At 44.3% G+C, this 21,210-nt stretch overlaps 2 protein-coding genes across 5 annotated transcripts in view; one reads left to right on the forward strand and one right to left on the reverse strand.

Annotated features, from left to right (window-relative positions):
* Positions 1-21,210, reverse strand: part of NF1 (neurofibromin 1) — a 155,445-nt gene that overhangs the window by 36,329 nt on the left and 97,906 nt on the right. For all 3 annotated transcript variants that reach the window (XM_080983306.1, XM_080983308.1, XM_080983307.1), the window contains 3 exons: positions 4,247-4,679; positions 3,199-3,539; positions 663-865 (listed from right to left, as the gene is read on the reverse strand). In XM_080983306.1, the coding sequence (XP_080839432.1) occupies positions 663-865; positions 3,199-3,539; positions 4,247-4,679 (977 nt within the window). The remainder of the gene's footprint in view (positions 1-662; positions 866-3,198; positions 3,540-4,246; positions 4,680-21,210) is intronic.
* Positions 7,143-21,210, forward strand: part of EVI2A (ecotropic viral integration site 2A) — a 45,977-nt gene continuing 31,909 nt past the window's right edge. The window contains exons 1-2 of one of the 2 annotated variants that reach the window (XR_013979853.1): positions 7,143-7,499; positions 10,302-11,686. Coding sequence is in view for 1 of the 2 variants with exons in the window: in XM_080983214.1 (XP_080839340.1) it covers positions 10,323-11,129 (807 nt within the window). In the remaining variant the exon portion in view is untranslated. Of the gene's footprint in view, positions 7,500-10,301; positions 12,597-21,210 lie in introns of those variants that run through there. The other variant, XM_080983214.1, reaches the window with a different exon arrangement.

The following is a 21,210-nucleotide window of genomic DNA, read 5'->3' on the forward strand; positions in this document are numbered from 1 at the left end:
TAATCTATGCCCTTGATAAATAAACATCTTATTTTGGCAAGTAAAAAGAAGCTCACTTGAATTCCGCAACATGTGTCCTGGTAACACTGGGTTGTATCCAACTGAATTCTATTCAGGGTAGACCATTGAAATGAATGGCATTAAGTTAGCTCTCTCCATTCATTTCAATGGATCTACTCTGAATAGGGCTAATTGTCAGATACAATTCACAGCCCTCTGCTTAATTTCAGAAGAGGCAGCAGACCGCTAGCGTAAAGACAGAGCCGTTTTTAAAAACACACTTTAATGTTGGACAGCAAAGTTTATTTTACAAAATTGGTTCAATCTTCGGGGGCGGGGGGGAGTTGCATTTTCCCTGTAAGCAAGAAACCAGGAAGACATGGTTGATTACTCAAATAGAATAAACTTGGCTTGGCGTCGTCCTTGGCACTCACGGACTGCAGTCTGTATCATAACACTGCCTGGCACCAGATTAGGACAGAGATAAGTCTGTTACATTTGGAAATGGGCACCAATGGATTTGCTATGGGTTGTGCAAAGGAGGAACTTGATCAGAAAAACACTAACCAGGAAACACTTCCATTTATGACTTTGGTAATAAACCCAAACCCAACACCTTTCCATTGTCAGAACAAGAGCAGAAGGAAAGTGTCTCTACTTACTAGATTTGCTAAATCCGGAAATGCATTCCTCCAAAAACTCTAAGGTGAGGTGGGGCTCATTAGCTGCCAGAGTCTTACTAATAGAGACAATAAAAAGGGTGTTGTTGGCAGGGATACACAGACCTGAAGTTTCCAGTAACTGGCCTTCAATCTTTAAATTAAAGGTACAGGTTAAGGCACAGAGAAGATTATAGGCCGCAGACCTGCAACAAAGAATAAGGGAAGCAGTTAAAAAAAAGAATCTTTCATCAATGGGGACTGAAAAGGCTTTACTCAAAAACACAATTTCATAACACTGAAACCAGGGTTGCTCTCTGGACTATAGCACCGGCTCCATCTACCATGTAAGATTAATCAGTGCAAAACCCCCAAATTGAAATCCCAAGGAAATCTCTCCCCCCTCTCTGTTTGTGTGTGTGTGTGTGTTTGGGGGGGGGGGAGAACTCAATTAAAATAAATATTTGTTGATCAGTTATATGTGAATCTGTTGGTGAATCAACTAATTAACTCTACAAAAACTGGCATACGAGAAAAAGGGAGATCTACACTTTGTGTAATTCCTTTCTTAGATATTCTAGGGCATAAAAGTCTTTGACTGTTCGGACTTCCTCTGATCACCAGACAGGGCCAGCAGGAAATGATGCCGTATGGGGAAGTACTTCTCCTCTAGCCCTGGAGAGAGTCCAGACTATGGAAGCAGTTCACTGACCCTAACTCATAAGAAATCAAATAAAAAACTAACCCAGGCATAGGCAACCTCGGCCCTCCAGATGTTTTGGGACTACAATTCCCATCATCCCTGACCACTGGCCTGTTAGCTAGGGATCATGGGAGTGGTAGTCCCAAAACATATGGAGGGCCGAGGTTGCCTATGCCTGAACTAGCCTATCCCTAAAACAGGGGTAGCGGGGGGGACGGGACCTCTGGTTTGTGAGCCAATACTGGCCTACTGGGGGTTCCAATTTGGCCTACAAGGCCATTTCCCACTTGCTGGCTGTCAAATGACATCACCTGATGGTTGGAGGTTCAATCCTGCTTGGTTCACCTGCATGCACAGTTCCGCCCTTAGAAAAGTAGTGCACACAGCCAATCTCTACAGGCAGCAGGAATGAACAAACACACACCAGTTGATGTGCAGAGAGTTCAATCCTTCTTGGATGGGGAACGGGAGCTCCCTCATACACCAAATCCCTGCAGAAAACAGGATTACGGTTTCAATTTCTTATCTGCTCTTCGCCACAAGATTCCAGGGCAGGTTACAGAAACTTAAAAATGTGATATTAAGAACAGTTTAAAACAAACAAAACTGGTGTGCTTTGTCACTATCTCCCCGCTACAATGGGCCAGCTTGTGACAGGGTGGTAGGAATGTTCACCAGCTTTGGTTGTCATTCACTTGACAGGAATGCTCTGTCCTTGATGATACAATGTCCAGACCCCAGATGTGGAATCCGCTGCATCAAGATAAGCTCATGGAACCCTGATTATAAAGCTATAAGGATGTTTGTTCCACATCCTTTCTTCCTTGAAGGAAGTGGGGGATTTGATTGCAACGATGTCTAAGTTAGGGAAAAATGAGACTGTCCATACCACTGTGGGTGGAGATGCACCATCACTTTCACCAAGAGCTTGGTAAATATGCGACAGGCAAAGGAAAGGTCAGCTATGTTGACAACATGAAGTTGCCTTTATTCATGGCTTCCAGGATCAACTCTAGTGTTTCCATCATGAGTGAGTATCCCTTCATGCGCTGGTTCAGCCACTTTAAATCCAGAGTGGTTCTGAGGCTGCTGGGGTATTTTTTGGGGGGAGGGGGCGTGTTGATGAAAAAATGAAGTAAACCCCAGTTCAAGCTGTTTTCCACATGGTATCCTTTCCTGTTAACCCTGTTTGGTTACCGGAGAATAGATTTCTAATCCGTTGAAGATTAGTCTGCCTGGGGACCTCCAGAGAACACAATTAAAGAAGAGAGCACATTTTGTTTCTAGATAGTGTATGGGTTGCCTTGGGCATGTCCTTAAAAGAGGCCTTCCCCCCTGTGAATGAACGAGAGAGAATGGGGAATGCCTCTTCCAAGATGGTGCTTGCCACACACAGTTTTCAGAAGTACTTGCAATTAAGAAATGTTTAAAAGACGCCAACCAATGAATCAAGAACTTCTTCTTAGTCTATTAAAATGCTTCACAAGTCAATGGGTCGACACCTCAATGGCTTAAAAAATGATATAAGTGTATATATGAATCCTAAACATTTGTACTGTATAGCATTAAGCTTCAGTAACCTCAAAAGCACTTACTTTTACATAACGGTCGCAACTGAGACAATCGGGCTTCAACACAAACCAAGGCAAGCAAAGAGTTCTGAATGTAAAGGTGATCCACAATACACAAGGGGAGAACCCTGGCTGCATATACAACACACCGGCTAAATTGTAGCCGGTATGCTTCAAAGCAGGATGTAAGGAGAAAAGGCCAATAACACCCTTAAAGAAACTGGTGCCTGTTACAAAGTTTCACTTGAAATTAAGAGATCCATACCGTAAGCTTGGGTCTGAGCTCCCTAGATTGAGCAACGCGATATTCAGCAGTGTCCCAGGCACATCCTTTGGGCGGATTTTTGTATGCTGCGGTATGGAGTCGGGCTGCGATAGCTCCCACCGCGTCCGTATGTGAATGATGGACTGGACGATGGCATCACACTCCTGGTGCATGAAAGTGAGAGGCGTGCCTTGGTTGGCGATGGTTAAGGTGAACTGGTTTTCATCCACAAGGCAGATTTCTTCTATTTCAGAGGCATAGTAAATGTCATTCAAAAACACCGTCTGTCCCAGGACCCTTGTGCGCTCCGCTGAAGTTACTTGGACAGCTGTAGAACCAACCTATGGGAAGGTATTTAGTTTGTACGAGGAAAACATGGTCAACGCACTCCCCCCCCCCAAAAAAAAACCCAGTTATGTTACCTCCTTTTAAAAAGAGTAAGGGATTTCATTAGTTAACAGTAAGATCAATTTATTCTTTATGTGCTATTTCCAAAAAGGATGGCAACCAATCTCTATGGGAGTATGTGTATTAATTAGGTACAAGAATCCTAACCACTCTGAAATTGGGTTCTTCTCAAGGAGTCAAGCTATTTAGCAGGAGAAAGCTGTATGAACTGGTTACTTTGGAACAGAAAATGGTTGACTAGCAAGCTAACATTTCTCCTGGTTGACTTCTAGCAAGTGGTCAGTCACTTTGGGAGAGATGGTGAGAGACAGAGATAAAATCTGTTATTGATCAGGAAATCTTGGTCACAGCAAGGCAAGCAGTCTTGTGCGTGGCTGTGTATGAATAAAGCTTTCAATAAAGCAGAATTTGTTTACAACTGCATACAATTGTACAGCTAAGCTTAATAAACCCCAACTCCCATCAGCCCCAGCCAGCACAACCAGTGGTCAGGGATGATGGAAGTAGATGTCCCACAACATCTGGAGGGCCATGCAATGCTCTGCACTTGCTCGTTTTAAATGGAGAATCCACACTGCCCTAAATGTATATATGGCACAATTCCCTAAGGGCAAAGACCACAGAGTTGCATGAGACTCACTTTAATAGAAACTTTGGTGTCTTTGTGGGCCAGCTTGAGCGCATTGTGGAAAACCTTCAGGTCTTCTTCCAAGGCCAAAGTGGCCGCCGGGAGCTTCTGCTGCTCATGCTCTATATGTTCAGCCAGCTTCCCAGGCGAGTCAATGAAGATGAGTCTCTTGCTGCCTTTGAGGCCTGTCAGAAGCCTCTCGTGGTATTTTGTGTACTCCCTCACCCACGAGTTGCAGTTATAGATGAAAACAGCGGTGACGTTTTCGTAAGCGAGTCCCGGGAAAACAACAAACCACTTGGAGAGGAAGTCCGTTTTGAACCGATTGCTGGGGCCGGCGTGAGTGAGGTCCACCACAATCTCATATGGCTTAGCGTAGTATGGCTTCAAAGTTAGCAAGACGTGGTATATCAGCAGATCACCATTTATCTGGCCGGTCTTGAACCTAGAAAGGAAAAATAAATAGCTGAGAGGGGGGAAATGTTAGGGTGCAGCTTGGCTTGCGTCTTCAGCAACAGCAATAAAAAAAGAGTGTGAGAGAGAGATTACCCCTTTCCCCTAATGGAAAACAGGAACACAGTAGAATTAGCTCCAGGGTGACTTTGCTGGCAAGGGACAAACAGCAGTGATTAGAATTTAGTCTTTGCTCATCTGTCATGTTAGAGACAAGAAGGAATTTTAAAGAACGGAAGAAATAACACTGAAATTTTCATCTCCTCTTGAGGAAGAGGCCACAATAAATGCAATTATTATAGACAGAGGGGTGCTATACTAAAGGCAAATCTGGAGAGATGTGGATGGCCCAGGAGGGCCATAATTATTTCACCACATATCTGAATTTTTTTTGGGGGGGGGGGCTCCTTCTACTAGGGGCCGGGAAGGAGAAAAAATGTGACCATATGAGATCTGAAGATGTCGTCCTGTGGAGCAGGAGTTGTGCCCTCCAGATGTTGTAGACAACAACTGCCCATGTTGTTTGTGGGCTGTTGGGCACTGTGGCCCTACAACACCTGGAGGGCACCAGGTTGGGGAAGGCTTTAATATATGAACGTGAATCACCGGTGTTTGGAAACAGACATTTCACATGGATGTATTTCGTCAGAGTTGTGATTGCGTGCAGCTCCTTGTAGGAAACTGTAGTCTGATTAAACCAAAGTTTGCAATCACGCACTGTATGGCTCAGCCTTGAGGACTGATTCAGACATTCAAATGAGGCAGGAACTGTTGAAACAGCGCACATGACATGCAAAAATACTGATGACCTTCATTATAGTCTTCCACATTGCATGCACCTTGTTGCAGAAAATACACACATCTATGCTTTTCATCAGGGATGGAGAACCTCAAGTCCACGGTACAAGTGTGGCCCTCAAGGTTTCTCTATCTGGCCCTTGGGACTCTCCCAAGGCCACCCCCCTCACTGGTCCTGCTCTGAGGCCCCTTGGGTGCTTTAGCCTGGCTGGAATGTGTCCCTGACCTATGATAGTTGTGAGGGTGAAGAAACCTCTGGCTCTTGAGTGGCTGAATGATGGTAAGAATCACATCTACTGCTCCACTCACTTTCCCCTCTGCTCCATCATCACCGGCAACCAGAAGGCTGCCCATAAGGCATGGTGGCTCTCAGTCTGAAAAAGTCTCCTCATCTGGCACTGCATTTTGCTGGATTACAATTCCCATCATCCCTGACCACCGGGCCATGCTGTCTGGGGCTGATCAGAGTTGAAAGCCAACAACATCTGGAGGACCACAGGTCTCCCACCCTTGCTCATAAATGTGAGTCGCTTTTTGGTCCTTGAACACCATCACTATGAGAAGCCTATGGTGCACAAACATCTGGAACTGCCCCATAGGACCTTCCCCAACTCCAAAAACATTCCTTTCCAAAAGCACAGTGACAGATAAATTTCCAAACCTCTCAACTGGAAAAGCTGCAAAAGGGAGTAATAGCACATCAATTACTTTGAAATTGGCCTTCCCACTTAAAGGCACTCTTAAACTTTTCCTCTATAAAAACAAACCAGCAACCATATCTCAGCAAGGATTCTTCATCAAACCCCGATTTATTTGCTTTCCCTAAACTTTCAAATTACGCCCGCGCTGAAACACGAAAACGAGGTCATTTATTAGAGCAGTGCTGCCCTAATTAAGCAAGTACTGGCATTTCCATTACAAGCCCGCCATTTGATGGGATTATAATTCAGATGTTTCATTTGCCAAGAGCTGAAACGTGGCATCCTGCTGCTTAATTGGATGTGTCTAAGAGCGCTCAAATGAATAGCAGGAGATGAAGGGACAGGAGTGGAGGCATTTAGATGCTTTCAGGACACCAAACAAGCCCATGTAAAGCAGTCGTACACTTAATTAAAAGCTTTGCTGTTGTTTCAGGAGGAAAAGTCGTTCCAGCAGAGAACGTCTTAAAATGCCGAGCGCGATAGATGTATATGCTGCAGATATTACTCAATGAATCTAATTCCTTAGGGAGGCGTAACAGGTACACTAATCCTGAAGTAGTGGAAGATCACCACCATTATTTGTTCAACTGTCCTGTGTACAAACGGCTAGAATGAAGCGCTTAGCCCAAAGGATGAACTCTCTGTAGTTTTACGAAATATAATGAGGAAATTGTGGCCCTCCAGGTGTTGCTTGGCCAAACCTCCCACCAGATTTAGCCAGCTAAAAAAAGTAATTACCCTACAGGCAATTAAAATAAATGTGAAAGCAGCCCTGGAAAGAAACACACACCGATAATTTACATGGAAGCCTGAGTGTCAGACAGATCTCAATAAACTGTACAGCGAATCTTTGCCTCCATACTCAAGAGTTGACTCAACACACAGGCTCTAGGAGCCTGCAATAAATCAACTTCCCCACCAAATTGATTTACATAAAAAGAAAAGGGAAAAAGATGACCGTGGCAGTGTACTCAGCTGCTTGGAGAAACAGGCTTGCCTTAAAGCAAATGCTTTATCCGTCAATCTGGAGGTCTAATTTAGGCAAGATGGTGGTTCTCCCTCCCTCCCTCTTAACACGTCACGGGGTACTTACACCAGAAAGGAAATGTGTCATCTCTGTGGTTTAGTTCTCTAAATGGAGAACTAAACACCATGTTTCAGAGGCACATTCACTTTCAATGCATAAAAACATCCCCACCTTCTAGACTCCAGAATCTAGAGTTTGCCACTGTAAGGCAGACAAATATTGAGGTGCCGTTAGCTAGCGAATCACAGACCTCCCAAGTCACACCCTTCGCTGACCTCTCCTCCAGGTAAGTGTATGTCTACCTTTTATACTTGGTTCTGTTTCTATCTTTCCTCGCAGCAGGTCCCAGATTGAGGTTTCCAGTACCAAGAAGTAAAACTAACTTGTTCCGATGAGCCTTAGGCAGCAAAGCAGGAAACTTACTGAAGAAAGCGAGGGCCTGGTGCTAACTGAACCGCAAATGTTATTTATGTAACAGAGGAGGGAAGGCATTCTTGTAGGAGAGAAAGACAATTAGAAACCTGTCAAGGTGCTTAAGGAAAGCCCAACACACTGTTTTCTAACAAAACAGCCACTTTGCCAGAGTGAGCTTAGGTGGAGAAAGAGCCCTTAATGGTCAGTTCCTTTGCTCTTGTCTGTTTAAGTGAAATCCTTAACACGAACCATCAGCTACTACAATTAACAGTGAGTGCTTTGTGCCGGCAGTGGAGGCACATAAGGCAGCATTGTAGTCAGCGCGGTGTGGCAATGGTGGGCATCCGAGGATGCTTTCAGTTTGGTATGACTGGCACCATCCAGGCAGGACAATCTAAAAACAACAAGAATATCTGAAAGGTTGGGGGCAGGGAAGGAAGCCTCAAGTACCACCGGCGTCATGTGTACTCTGGGCATGAAAAACAAAAACCCAAGTTTTGCACAAGGAATAAAAGGGGCGGATGTACATCTATTGTAAATTTTTAATCTGGAGTCCCTGCCCTCCCTTTGTGGGAGGGAATAACAAAGATTGAAGCAGTAACGCCTCTAAATACCAGTTTCCAGAAACCAAAGGAGTAGAGAGTGTTCCTGGGCTTGGGTCCTGCTTGCAGGTTTCCCCCAGGCATCTGGTCAGCCACTGTGGGAACAGGATATTAGACTACATGGGTCATTGGCTCCTAGCTTGTGTCTGGTTCAACACACAGCCAGAGAGTGCAGAAAGAGCTGGTCAAGCAAACAACAGAGGGCTAGAGATCAACACGGACTGGAGTTGGTAGAAGACAGCTTCATCATTTGATGCTCATACATAGGAGATGCTGTAGTTCAGCAGGACACCACGGACTCTGTGTGCACAAGGTCCCAGGGTTAGTTCCTGGCATGTCCAGTAGAAGGAATTTGGGAAGCAGGGCTAGGAAAAGCCTCCACCTGAACCCTTGGAGGGTCACTGCCAGGCAAGGTAAACAATGCTTGGGCTAGATCAGGGGTGCCCAAACTTTTTTCAAAGAGGGCCAGATTTGATGAAGTGAACATGCGTGAGGGCCGACCAAGTTGTTGCACTTTTTTTTTTTTAACAATTTCCCCCCAAAATTGTTGATATTTGCAGGACGGTACCACTTCAGGTATAGGGGACGCGAGTGGCGCTATGGGTTAAACCACAGAGCCTTGGACTTGCCAATCAGAAGGTCAGCGGTTCGAATCCCCGCGACGGGGTGAGCTCCCGTTGCTCGGTCCCAGCTCCTGCCAACCTAGCAGTTCGAAAGCACGTCAAAGTGCAAGTAGATAAATAGGTACCGCTCCGGTGGGAAGGTAAACGGTGTTTCCGTGCGCTGCTCTGGTTCACCAGAAGCGGCTTAGTCATGCTGGCCTGGAACCTGTACGCCGGTTCCCTTGGCCAATAAAGAGAGATGAGCGCTGCAACCCCAGACGCAGCCACAACTGGACCTAATGGTCAGGGGTCCCTTTACCTTTACCTTACCACTTCAGCTGGAGGAGGGTTGCAGTTTTCAATGGGATCTCTCACTAAAATTATCTTCCTGCAACATGCAAAGTTAGCACAAGGTGCATGGAAGGAAAACTCTCCCAATGTGGGTTAGATCTGCAATCTATTGTTATATGATGTGTCCTTTTTTACATGTGAACTGGCTTTATGGACTCATGGGACACCCAATTCCACGGTGGATGTCCAGTTTTTGAATTGGGCACCTACAGATCTACAGGATGCACACAGCCCCCTCTCCCCAAAACATTTCATACAAAGGAAGCACCATGCAGGCATCAAAACAATAGGATGCCCCTTCACTGACTGCCGAAGGAACATGTTATATTAGATGAGTAATGTAGCTCTCAAAATGAACTGCTGTAGAGTTGCTTTTGTGCTCTTCTTTATATGTACAGATTGCCTGGGGCTCTTTGTTCATGATCACAGGAACATGAGGGCGTTGTCCTTTTGTTTTGCTGGAAAGCACTGGTGTATCTGAAGGTTACCAGAGATATAGCAAAGGCAGTAAAAAAACTTCTCAAAGAGTCTACCTTCTGAAGGGCTTTTTCATGAAAAAATGACACATTCTGGTTGTACTGTATAACTAAAACCTCCTCTATTACTTTTCTGCAAGGCACTGGTGGCTTGTGGAAGAATCTTTCGCAGAAGGAGTTTAAGTTTCAGCACAGATGGGAAAACAGCCATGACATTTATCCCTTCCAATTTTAACAGAACAGAAGATGCTATAAATAACCAAAAGAGAAACTATATTTTTCTTAATATCTATGAGGCTTGAGAAGAAAGAACATGAATTATGAGCAATCAACCTTCAATCTGTGTTTAGTTTATAAGATGAAAGCCATTATACCTTAGACCCAAAGTCAGATTAAGCTTTAATCCATAATAACAAGCTATACGGGGCTTGTTGATTTTTATTATGCTTTTATAGTGTGGTGTTTATCTGCTTTAAAACCTAGGGATGTGGTAATTAGAAACGAATAAGCAAACCATGCCACAACACAATTCAAACATTATAATATTTAAGTTCTCCTTTAGGAGAAGCCTCTCTGACAACTGAAACAAGTGTTTCTGTGGGTGCAAAACAAACTCAACCCTGTCACTTTATTATTCTTGCAGGCAGCAAACGTCCCCATAAACATGAAACTGATGGGCAACTCTCACATGGATTTGGGTTTCCTCTGGTGGGCCATCTTGCTATTTCACATACAAGTAAGAGCGGACACTACCACAGCTCTTTTGACGACAACAGAAACTCCCACCGTCCCTACAACTCAAACCCCAACACACACCAGTGGGGATCTTACAACATTGCCTTTGGGGGAGACGTCTACTTATACAACACAGATAAGCACCTTTGAATCGACATCCACAATGCAGCCAACTACCTTTAGTTGGACATCTACCTCTCAATCCTCATCAGAGACTTCAACTGCCCCGCAAATGCCCTCGACGCTTGCACCAGAAGTGCCCCCATCTCCCTACACCATTACTGGTCCAGATCAAGAACTTGCAACTCCTAGTCAGGATCAAATGAAAGCTGAACTCTGCGAAGAGAACAGCAAAAGGCTAATACTGATTTGCCTCATCATCATCGGGGTGCTTATCTTCATTTGTGTATGTCTACTCGTGGCTACTGTTGCAATGGCAAACAAACTCTCCTATATGAAGAAAAGGCAGGCAAGCAAGCGCCCCCTCAGGAGCAACGGCGATTTCCTCACCACAAATAGCTTGTGGCCAGCTGGATTAGAAACGTTGCAGAGGATGACCAACGAGGCAGCAGCAGCAGAGCTGATGGCACAAAGAACAGGGTCGGAGAGAACAAAAGCGGGACAAGGGAAAACTGGCGAAGAAGCCAGCAAGAAACTAGCGGGTGAACTGTCAGACAGGCAGAAGCTCAAGGAGGTGTCGGCAAAGCCACCCAGCAGCACCACAACCATCATTTAGATTCAAGCATCATGCGGACACCCAAAAAAGGTTGTGGGGGGGAGAGAACTTGAAGGCTATGCGCCACCACTGCAGAGGCAATGGATTTCCGGGCGGTAATGAACTTTCCAGGTTGGAATGCCATAGCGAGCTATTACCAGAGAGGTAATTGTCCACGATGCTTCAGAAATCAAGCAGTCCACAGCTCCTGAAATGTGGGCGACTTGTTTTAAGAAAATTCAAATGCTACACACGCAAGGAGGCAGGTGAAAAACAGAGCAGATGCGAGGCTGGAAGGGGAAATGTCCCCTTGCCACCCACACAGAACAACAAGGATGGCTGAGAGGCGGAGCCAGTCTTTGCGAGGAAAGCCTTCCACAAATGTATGCATCATATCCCTGCTCGTTTCCCTTACATTAGAACACTGGGTCTCAGCGCAGGAAAGCAATGCCACGGAGGTGTTGCAAGCTCTTACCTGCTTGCTTCCTCCCCCTGTCCCAAGCTACCTGGGTGCGTCCTGACTGGACTAATACAGTGGTACCTTGGGTTACATACACTTCAGGTTACATACGCTTCAGGTTACAGACTCCGCTAACCCAGAAATAGTGCTTCAGGTTAAGAACTTTGCTTCAGGATGAGAACAGAAATCGTGCTCCGGTGGCGCGGCAGCAGCAGGAGGCCCCATTAGCTAAAGTGGTGCTTCAGGTTAAGAACAGTTTCAGGTTAAGTACAGACCTCCAGAACGAATTAAGTACTTAACCTGAGGTACCACTGTACAGCAGAATGCCTCCACCAGCTGTTCATGTCTAAGACTGCAAGAGGCTTGTGTAACTCCTCATCCCCCAAGCCTCTGATTCTGTGCAACTACATGAGCTCCACCTCCCTCCCAATTCTCTGTGTTGATCTTTATTTAATACCTGTGTACCAACAAGAGAGAGACAAGGAAAAAATCCCAGATCAATCACCCCTCCTTTGTTCAGTCAAGTGCTTGGGAGGAACCTGATCAGGGCTAGCAAAATGCCAAGTTTCTTGCTTGTGGCAGAATGTCTACGTCGTACTTCCTGTCCCCATCCTTTAATGCGGGAGCCAATATACCAAGAATTCTCCTCTGTTAGGTTGATTTAAACGACCTGATTACAATCAAGGTCTGTTCTCAGCTTCTGTAATATTGTTCCTTGTAAGTAATGAAAAATAAAGCAGGCTTCTTGGGGTTTCCTTTTACGGAAGTGGGGAGTGGGGTGTTGTTTCCTTTTAAAACAGGGCCACAGTTAAGTTTTCAGCAATAAAATGTTTGCAGGAGATTGTGGAACAGCCGATGTCAATACATACTAGATTGCTAAATGCAATGTTCTTGCAGAATACTCAGTTTGTTCAGAGTAGAGGTTTTTGCCTTTCCTGGATTTCTTTATGCATGAGCCTGAAGATGAAACCTCAATTTCCTGACATATACGAAGTATAACAGCTGAGCAATAAATTCACCGCACACAATCCCAAAGTCACCAGTAATTATTATTTGGAACCTGGGAGAGCTGAGTATATGAACTCAATTTCAAAAGCCATCGTCCCCAAGACTGATGAGCCTTAGAACACATCCTTCCAAACTTTGTTCTGGCTCAAATTAGAGGGCATCAGTGAGACTGGATAAGGAATGGTGAGATTGGATAAGGAATTTCCTGCTTTCGTTTATCTTTTATTTATTTTTAAGGGAAATCCTTTCTTTAAAAGCTGATATTGGCAGAAGGTTAAGATGGGATACATGGTGAATCACTGGGTGATCTGCAGTAGATTGACCAGGGTTTCAGAATCCCAACTGCATATGCAGATCGAAGCATACGGCTGATGGAGTGCCATTAGCTGATCTCTCCAAACCACAGTTTTGCAGCTCTTGTTTTACAGCTGGCTCCAACTGGTGAATCTTGGGGTATGAGAAGGTGTTGATGGAGACAGTTATTATTCTGAATACCAGTTGCTGGAAATTGCAGGAGGGGCGAGCATTCTGGTGCTCAGGTTAACTGGTTAACTGCTGCGAGAACAGGAAGCTAGACTAGATGGGCCGCTGGCCTGATCCAGTAGGGTTCTTCTTATGTTTAATCCCCTTATGTGGCAACACAGAATTGGGAACAACGCCTGCTGAAAGCAAGCAGCAGAACAGGAAAGGAGTGGCCAGTATTTCCAACAGAGAGGATCAGGAATTCAGTACCTTGAACCTCTCAATGACTAGCAAAATTATGTAACATGGCATAATTTGTTTAGGTTGTAGAGCTCAGCTTTCTTGGCACAAAATTAAGTATCTAAGAACACACCCAGTTTTGGATAGAAGACGATGATGCGTTAATGGTCCATTTAGCAGCTTGAAGTTGTTTACATTAGGCACAAAAAAACCTCCTCCCTTATCCTTCATTTGCAAAATAACTTCATAGACTTTTCCATGCTGTGTGAGGTTGACCACTCTTCCCATTTTGCAGATAGGTTAATATATGCTGAGTGAAGGGAACAATTTACGTACCGTGAGCTCCTTGGAGGAAAGGCAGGAAAAAAACAGGGATGGCTAACCTGTGGCTCTGTAGAGGCTGTAAAATTCCTCCTCCCATCAGTTTTTTGAGTTGGGGGTTATTTTGTGTGGGGGGGTTCTTTAGTGTAGAGCGCACCACCCTGCACATCTGAATGGCCACAGGTTCCCATCTCTGGTATACAGTATACTCGACATGGCACATCAATGGACACTTAATCCCTTTACTGAGCAATACAATATTTTCCTGTTTATCGGGTGCCTTTGCTTCAATTCATACATTACCACAGCAGGATAGAAACCTCTACTTCTCCAGCGTTTTTGTCATTCCAATTTAGTAATTTCTCAGTAGAGAATCATTTGGAGTGGAGTCAAGAGTATGTATTGTTCCTACATAAATGCTGCCTTGTTTCCCTTAGGGATACTGTATGAATCAGGCCCATTACTCTATGAACCAGACTACCATACATATAGGCAATACATATCACAGAAGACCGTATTTTCAAGATATCCTGCTTGAACAACATACAAGGCCAGAAGGGAACCTGAGAAACCTTTGCCATCACTATATCCTGTGGTAGCAAATTCCACCGTTTCACCCTGCAATGTGTGAAGAAGTACTTTTTTGGGGGGTCTGCCCAAAAATCTTCCAACATTCAGTTTCACTGGATGATCGCAGCTGCTAGTATTTCAGAGAAACTTTTCAGTCCGAAAAGGGATTCCCAGAACGGCTTAAAAGACAAAGAAAAAGAAACCACCAGCAAGCAATAAAACCAACTGGCCAAATCAGAACAGAAAGCTGAGCACACCGAGATAAAATCAAGGATAAATCTGAGTCAAAAGGCAGAGGGGAACTTTATTTAGAACAATATTTGGAGGCAGGGGGTCCACAGGTCACACACGCAAGCATGCATTCTGCCCTGCCAGCATTCGTGCACTAGAGGAGACCCACCCAAACACACATTGCCTCACTCCCATCTGCTTCTTCCTGTCCCACCCCTTAAATATTGTGCAGTCTATGAAGTAGTCCTTCCAGCTGACCGCTTTCTCAACTTTGAAGATTTTCCTGCAGCTTGGTCACTTGTTCCCTATAATAAGAAGTGTGCAGCTGCTATTCCCTAGCTGAAAGCTATATTTTGAAAGAAGAAAGCATGGGAGGTTCGGCAATAACTGGCTCTGTTCGGTGACTCACTCCCACACAAGCAGATTTGGAGGCTGTGTCCTTTTAACCCCCTCGGTCCCCAATGCAAAGACATTCCCCTTCATCACACATGATGAACACTGCTTGAGGCAAGAGGAGGCCCTTAAGATCAAAAGCTATGCTGGGGGGGTGGGGATGTCAAATGCAAAGTCCTGCCCCAATCTCCACTACGTGAAATTTTCAAAAAAGAAAAATTTAACTCAAGTATGTGGGGGGTGAGCTCCTATGCTGGGCAGGGGAAGACATATGGATTATGACACCATAGAAAAACCTCATAATCTGTCTGGGACTTTCTGCTGCTGCATACTTAGCCTAGTGATTAATCCATCTCCTGAATGTGCTTGGCACAGCATGAGACTTTTTGCACTGCCGTGCATTTGAGCCAAATCATTTTTAGTCAAGACTTACAGCAGGTGGTTCCATGTTAGGCATGTCTCTCCCTCCACCCATCCACCCCCAGGAAATAAAAGTATTCAATGGGATTTAAAAAATGATCATACTGCCAAGTGACTCAGCTTATTCCCCAATGAGCAGATGATGTGATCTCTTCCTCTCCCCACCCAAGATACGTATGATTTTGGTTCGGGAAATAAATATCTATATATTAGTATCAAACTTCCAAAGTTGTTAGTGAACATAGGCTTGAAGCTCTAGCCAACATCATACAGCTGATGTGCAGGAAATATAAATTTATCAAGCCCACCTACCCCAAACCCAACACAAGCTAAGGGAATTGGCTGCAGCTCAGCAGTAAAGTACACCATTTGCATGCAGAAGACTGCAGACTGAATTCCAGCATCTCCAAGTAAGGCTGGGAAAGACCCCTACCCAGAACCATTGAGAACCACTACCAGATAATACTCAGTTAAATGGACCAAGGGCCAGATTCAGTATAAGTCAACTTCTTACGTGGGAAGGGTAGAAAGTGAGCAAGCATATTGACTGTTAATGCCAGCTCCTATCCAGGGACTGCTAAGTAAAAGCTGAGGGAAGCTGGGGGGCAAATCTGGGGTTAATATTGTGGGGAGGGAGAGCACAACACCATCCACAACCCAATACACACCTCAAAACCCAGGTGAGGAGAAAAGGAGGAAGTTAAGAAGGCAGGTAGGACCCGAGCTGAGCTAAGATGCTTGTAGCAAGAGTGGCTGGGACAACCCAGCCACACGGGCAGAATATAAATAATTAAAGTAAAGTAAATTAAAGTACCGTATATACTTGAGTATAAGCCGACATTTTCAGCACATTTTTTAATGCTGAAAAAGCCCCCCTTGGCTTATACTCGAGTAAGGCGGGCGGCAGCGGCGGGACAAGCAGCCCAAAAGGAGCCCTTTCTCGCTGCTGGTCCCGCCGCCTGCCTCTCTCAAGGGCAGACATAGGAGCCGTGGTTGGGAGAGGCAGGTTTGTGGTGTGGTGAACCGGCTTATACTCAATAAGTTTTCCCAGTTTTTTGTGCTAAAATTAGGTGCCTCGGCTTTAATTCAGGTCGGCTTATACTCAAGTATACAGTGATACCTCGGGTTAAGTACTTAATTCGTTCCAGAGGTCCGTTCTTAACTTGAAACTGTTCTTAACCTGAAGCACCACTTTAGCTAAAGGGGCCTCCTGCTGCGGCCGTGCCGCCGGAGCACGATTTCTGTTCTCATCCTGAAGCAAAGTTCTTAACCCAAGGTACTATTTCTGGGTTAGCGGAGTCTGTAACCTGAAGCGTATGTAACCTGAAGTGTATGGAACCTGAGGTACCACTGTATACGGTAAACAAAGTCCAGCCTGCCTAAAGAAAATAAGACCATCTACAAAGAGAAGAGACTCATTGACCCAGCACCTTAAACAAGACAATTCACTGTGTCCATCAGCTGATCACTGGAACCTACTAACTGATATATACTTAACCAAAGCATGACCATATCCAGTTAGAGAGTTTTATGATCAGCAACCTTATTTTCAATAGGCAGTTTAATGGATGCTTCTGGAACGATCCCTGGCCCCTGTGAACATGCATGTGCATGTATACTCAGAAACACATATAGTAATAGGTGCCAATGTGGACAACAGGACTACAGAGGCTTGCCAAAAATGAAATGCCACCTTCCATGTCAAGAACCACAAGAACATGCTTAGATCTGCAGTCCAAAGTGCAAGAATGCACAGGTGCAATGAAGCATTATGGGCTGGAGAAATTTGCATTCCTAACTGAGTCATTTTGAACCTCAGCAACTTCCCCGTGCAGGGCTACTCAAGCTGAGAGTTTGGGCAGGGAGAACAGAAGACTTCTCCTCCATGTACCCAGCTACTCAAAACCTAGTGAGAACATCCAAACAGAAGCCTAGCCATTCTTGAAAACACCAAGAAGCCTGGCAACCGCTCCTTCAACAAGGAGCCAAGCAAGCAGAGAAGAAAATTCCCCTTGGAAGCAAAAACAGCAGCTTAGCTAAGCAAAGAGAAGGAGGAAGAACTCCGAGCTACACAACACCCACTTGCAACCACAAAGGAACACAGCGCTTCCTGTTCACAGTTGCCTCAGTTGTCAACAGTCACTACGGAACTTGCTCATATGGAAACGCATCCGGGCAAATGCTTGGTGTGGACCTTCAGCTTGCTCCTTAATGCTGTTTAGCAGCTGAGAATGGGGAAGGAAAAGCAAGCCCTGCACAGGCACCTGGCTCTCTGAGCAGGCACAGGCTTAGCAAACTGAGCTATGTATTGTACTGGGCTCCGGACGGCCACAAGATGCGGAGACTGGCAACCTGAACATGCATTGACCAGCTCAGAAACTCCCACAACTACATCCCACTAGGTTCGCATCTTGATTTTGAAATAAGGGTGAAGACACCCTTAGGAGAGTCACATGGAGGATGGAAGGGTTTGGGGAGGAAGAACATACTCTTACAGCCTGCTCCTAATTTTTTAACCATGTTTAAAAGAAATAGATGTGTTACATCTATGCTGGACCAGCAAGTGAACATATAACGTATTTAAAATACACAAGTTCCTCAAAGAATCCAAAGAACTCTAGTTCATTAAGGGTGCTGAGAACTGTAGCTGTTGGATATTCTACAGTTCCCAGTATTCTTTTTGCAGGGAGGGGCGAATGTGCTTTGAATGTATGTAAGCACCCTCTGAGCAATTATTTCCTTGGCCTTCCAAGAAAAAGCAACAGAAGCACCTATATTTGTGTCAATGTAAATGTCACATAATTTAACAACATCAACATTTGATTGGCTGTGTTTTCTCTTCACAGGCACAAAAACTCTCTAATTTCCATCTGCTACCATTAAAATTTGGTTAGACACTGAAAAATACTTCCACAGAGAAAGCTGCCCAGAGTACAGCCTTTGCAGAGAAAAATGTCCACACACTTAATCACTTCTCAGTTCTTGGGGCTTCCTGCAAAAAGTGTTGATAAACTTCCTCTTTAAGTGAAAATAGGATCATTTTGCAACGTGTAAACCACCAGCCATTTAGAAACACTTTGTTGTGTTGTGCTTCCTTTTCTCTGCTCTTGAACCATTAAAATGTGAACTTAAAAACGAGAACCTGGTTAGAACAAGAAACGATATCGAACAGGTAAGACACAATTATACTTCTTTGGATAAAAAACATCTCTATAACAGTAAAACTGGAATTGAATATCTTAGGAATGTGTGCTTTACTTTTTGGAATGTTCTTTTTTTTTAAAAAAAGTTTTGCATTCCCTATCACATGCGAGGCTAATGTTATATTAAGTGAGGATTTTTTCTTCCAAAAGAGATATATACATTATACCAAAAAAAAAGCAAAAAAAAAAAAAGCACCAGTGACCTGGACTGTCCCCCAAAGAGTGATTGCCACTGGAACACCAATCAGATCTGGGTACCAACTCAACTTGGAGGTTGGGGGGGGGTGAGAACAGACCTCTCTTTGAAATGAACAAATATAAAGAGAAAATTGGAACATTAAGGTGGTCGTGCCTCAAGTTTTTATTGTCTGAGGGAAGCCTTATAGGTTCTGAAAATACTCCCTTCATTTTATTCTTTATTTTTACTCACTACTGGGATTATAACAACAAATGCATGAATTCTTTTTTTCTTGCTTGCAACTTTGTTATCTTTAGTAAAATCTCTGGATGTAATTTCTGCAAGCAACAGTCATATCACAACAAAAAATCCACATACTTTTGGGGCATCTTAAGTACCAACAAATTTATGTAAGTAAACACAAAGGTGGAAAAAAGGAGTATCTATGTGTTTCTCTGTAAATATATATGTGTGTATATTGGAGTTAAAGGGCAATTGGCTGCAACAATTGAATTTGAGCTGCAATGAAAGCAAGTTAAGTTCAGTGACCTTCATCACAGGAGTAATTCATGATAGCATAAAAAAGTAAAAAGGCTCATGGCACAACACTGTTTACTTTGAAGTAAGCCCTACTTAGTTCAGTGAGGCTTACTCACACGTTTGTATAGGATTTCACAACAGAATGTGTAGTTCAGGGCTGCTAATATAAGCTATTGACATATATAGATAATTTGAACTGTTGCAAAATAGTGTTCCACTTTAAAGATTCCATGCTACCGCTCATTCTTAAGATTCCCCCAAAAGAGGGGGCGGGGCGGGGTTTACATTTGCAGGATCCAATCTGGGGCAAGAAAAACAAATCCCTGTACTGTTAAGATTTCTAGTTCCATCCCTTCAGGTTTGCATTTTTAAAATGTTATCCTTTAAAATGGATGCACAGACCTTGAAAACATTTTACTGAGGACAGCTGCTATTAAGATTGCCTTCAGAAGGCCTGCCCCAAGCCCAGAGTTCCCACTCATAGGGTTCCTCAGCACCCCAGCAGGACCCACTGCTGGTGCCTTCCTTGCACCCCCTGCCCTTAAAAATAATTCTGACCTGGTGCTCTAAGCATTCTCAGCAGCTGCATCGCACTGTCATTTTAATTTCTCACAATGCAGCTTCTCTCCAGGAGCACTGTGGGAAATTTAAATGGTAGCTTGACCCAGTCACCCAGAGCCACTTGCCATGCTACTGCTGCTCACCACCTACCGATGGATGAGGGGGGCTTGCCAGAGGGCATTTTGCCCTGGGCCCCCTCAAACCTGGAGCCCTTCCTGCATGTCCCTTCGTTAAACCAAGTGCCACAAAACTTTGTTGTTTTTGCTCTGGGCTAGTCTCCTTTCAGTCAGGCCCAGTTAGGGGAAGGGGAATTCTTTCGTGTCTTTGTATCGGCTGTGAACGGATCAATCATCCCCCATTTAAAGATGCAGGCTACCTACTCTGTTTCTGTGGGAGTTACTGCTCCAGGCCTGCCTCTTTCCAGTGAGTAACTCACACTCCAAACAGGGATACAAATACATACAGGAATGGGAAGTGCTCTTCAGACGTTAGGAATGAACAGAACCACAAATTTCTGGTCTGAATCGATTTTGGATGTGTTCACGCATAAGTTCGTTCTCTTCCATTTCTTTCTATGTTTTTAGTGGTTTTTATTTTTATATGTAAGTCGCCTTGAGTCCCATCAGGGAAAATGGTTAGGTGTAAGTAAGTAAGTAAGTAAGTAAGTTCTGCATTAACCTGCAATGAAAAAAAAAATCTACCCCAAAATTTGCATTTAAATAAGTACTTTTGAACATGTTTTCTCACAAAATACATGTTTCTAAAGTATTTCCCACCAAAATATGCATTTTTAATCTGCATGTTTTACTCTGCATGCTAGTCACATTGGAATGTACAAAGATCCGATTCTTCAAATGTACCTAACTCTGAGGCCACTTAATTCTCACACTCTCCCACTTCCCAGTAAGGGAAGTCAAGCCCATGTAAAAGTTTTAACTTTTGTTTCTCTAGGAATCCTGGCCATCATAGCACGAGTCAGTACACTTGTGTTACAAACAACACTACTTATTTTAAAAATCAAAGATACTCAGTTGTATCCAATGCCACACAGAACAGACCCGCTGAAAACAATGGATATGACTTCCTTGGGTTCATTAACTCCAATGGGTCTATTTTGAGTACAACAAAGTTGGATACAACCCTCTAGGTCAGGCAGCCCCAAACTCGGCCCTCCAGATGTTTTGGAACTACAATTCCCATCATCCCTGACCACTGGTCCTGTTAGCTAGGGATGATGGGAGTTGTAGTCCCAAAACATCTGGAGGGCCGAGTTTGGGGGTGCCTGCTCTAGGTTTTGATAATTTACTGCCTTTTATTCCCTTTGTGCCACAGAAGCGTTTATCAGCACTGACGCAACTATGGACTCCAGAGCCATTGTGCTTGTTTTCTTCTACGGGCAGCTGTGGTGGAACGTATCAACTACACTTCCAATCACTACCACTGCAGTAGTTGGCACTGGTGGAAAAAACCCCATACATTCATACGAAACAAGCGAACCTGGAGACCCTGCGAAAT

The sequence above is a fragment of the Podarcis pityusensis genome, assembly GCF_964106645.2.
Source record: "Podarcis pityusensis genome assembly, chromosome: 15".
Lineage (NCBI taxonomy): Eukaryota > Metazoa > Chordata > Lepidosauria > Squamata > Lacertidae > Podarcis > Podarcis pityusensis.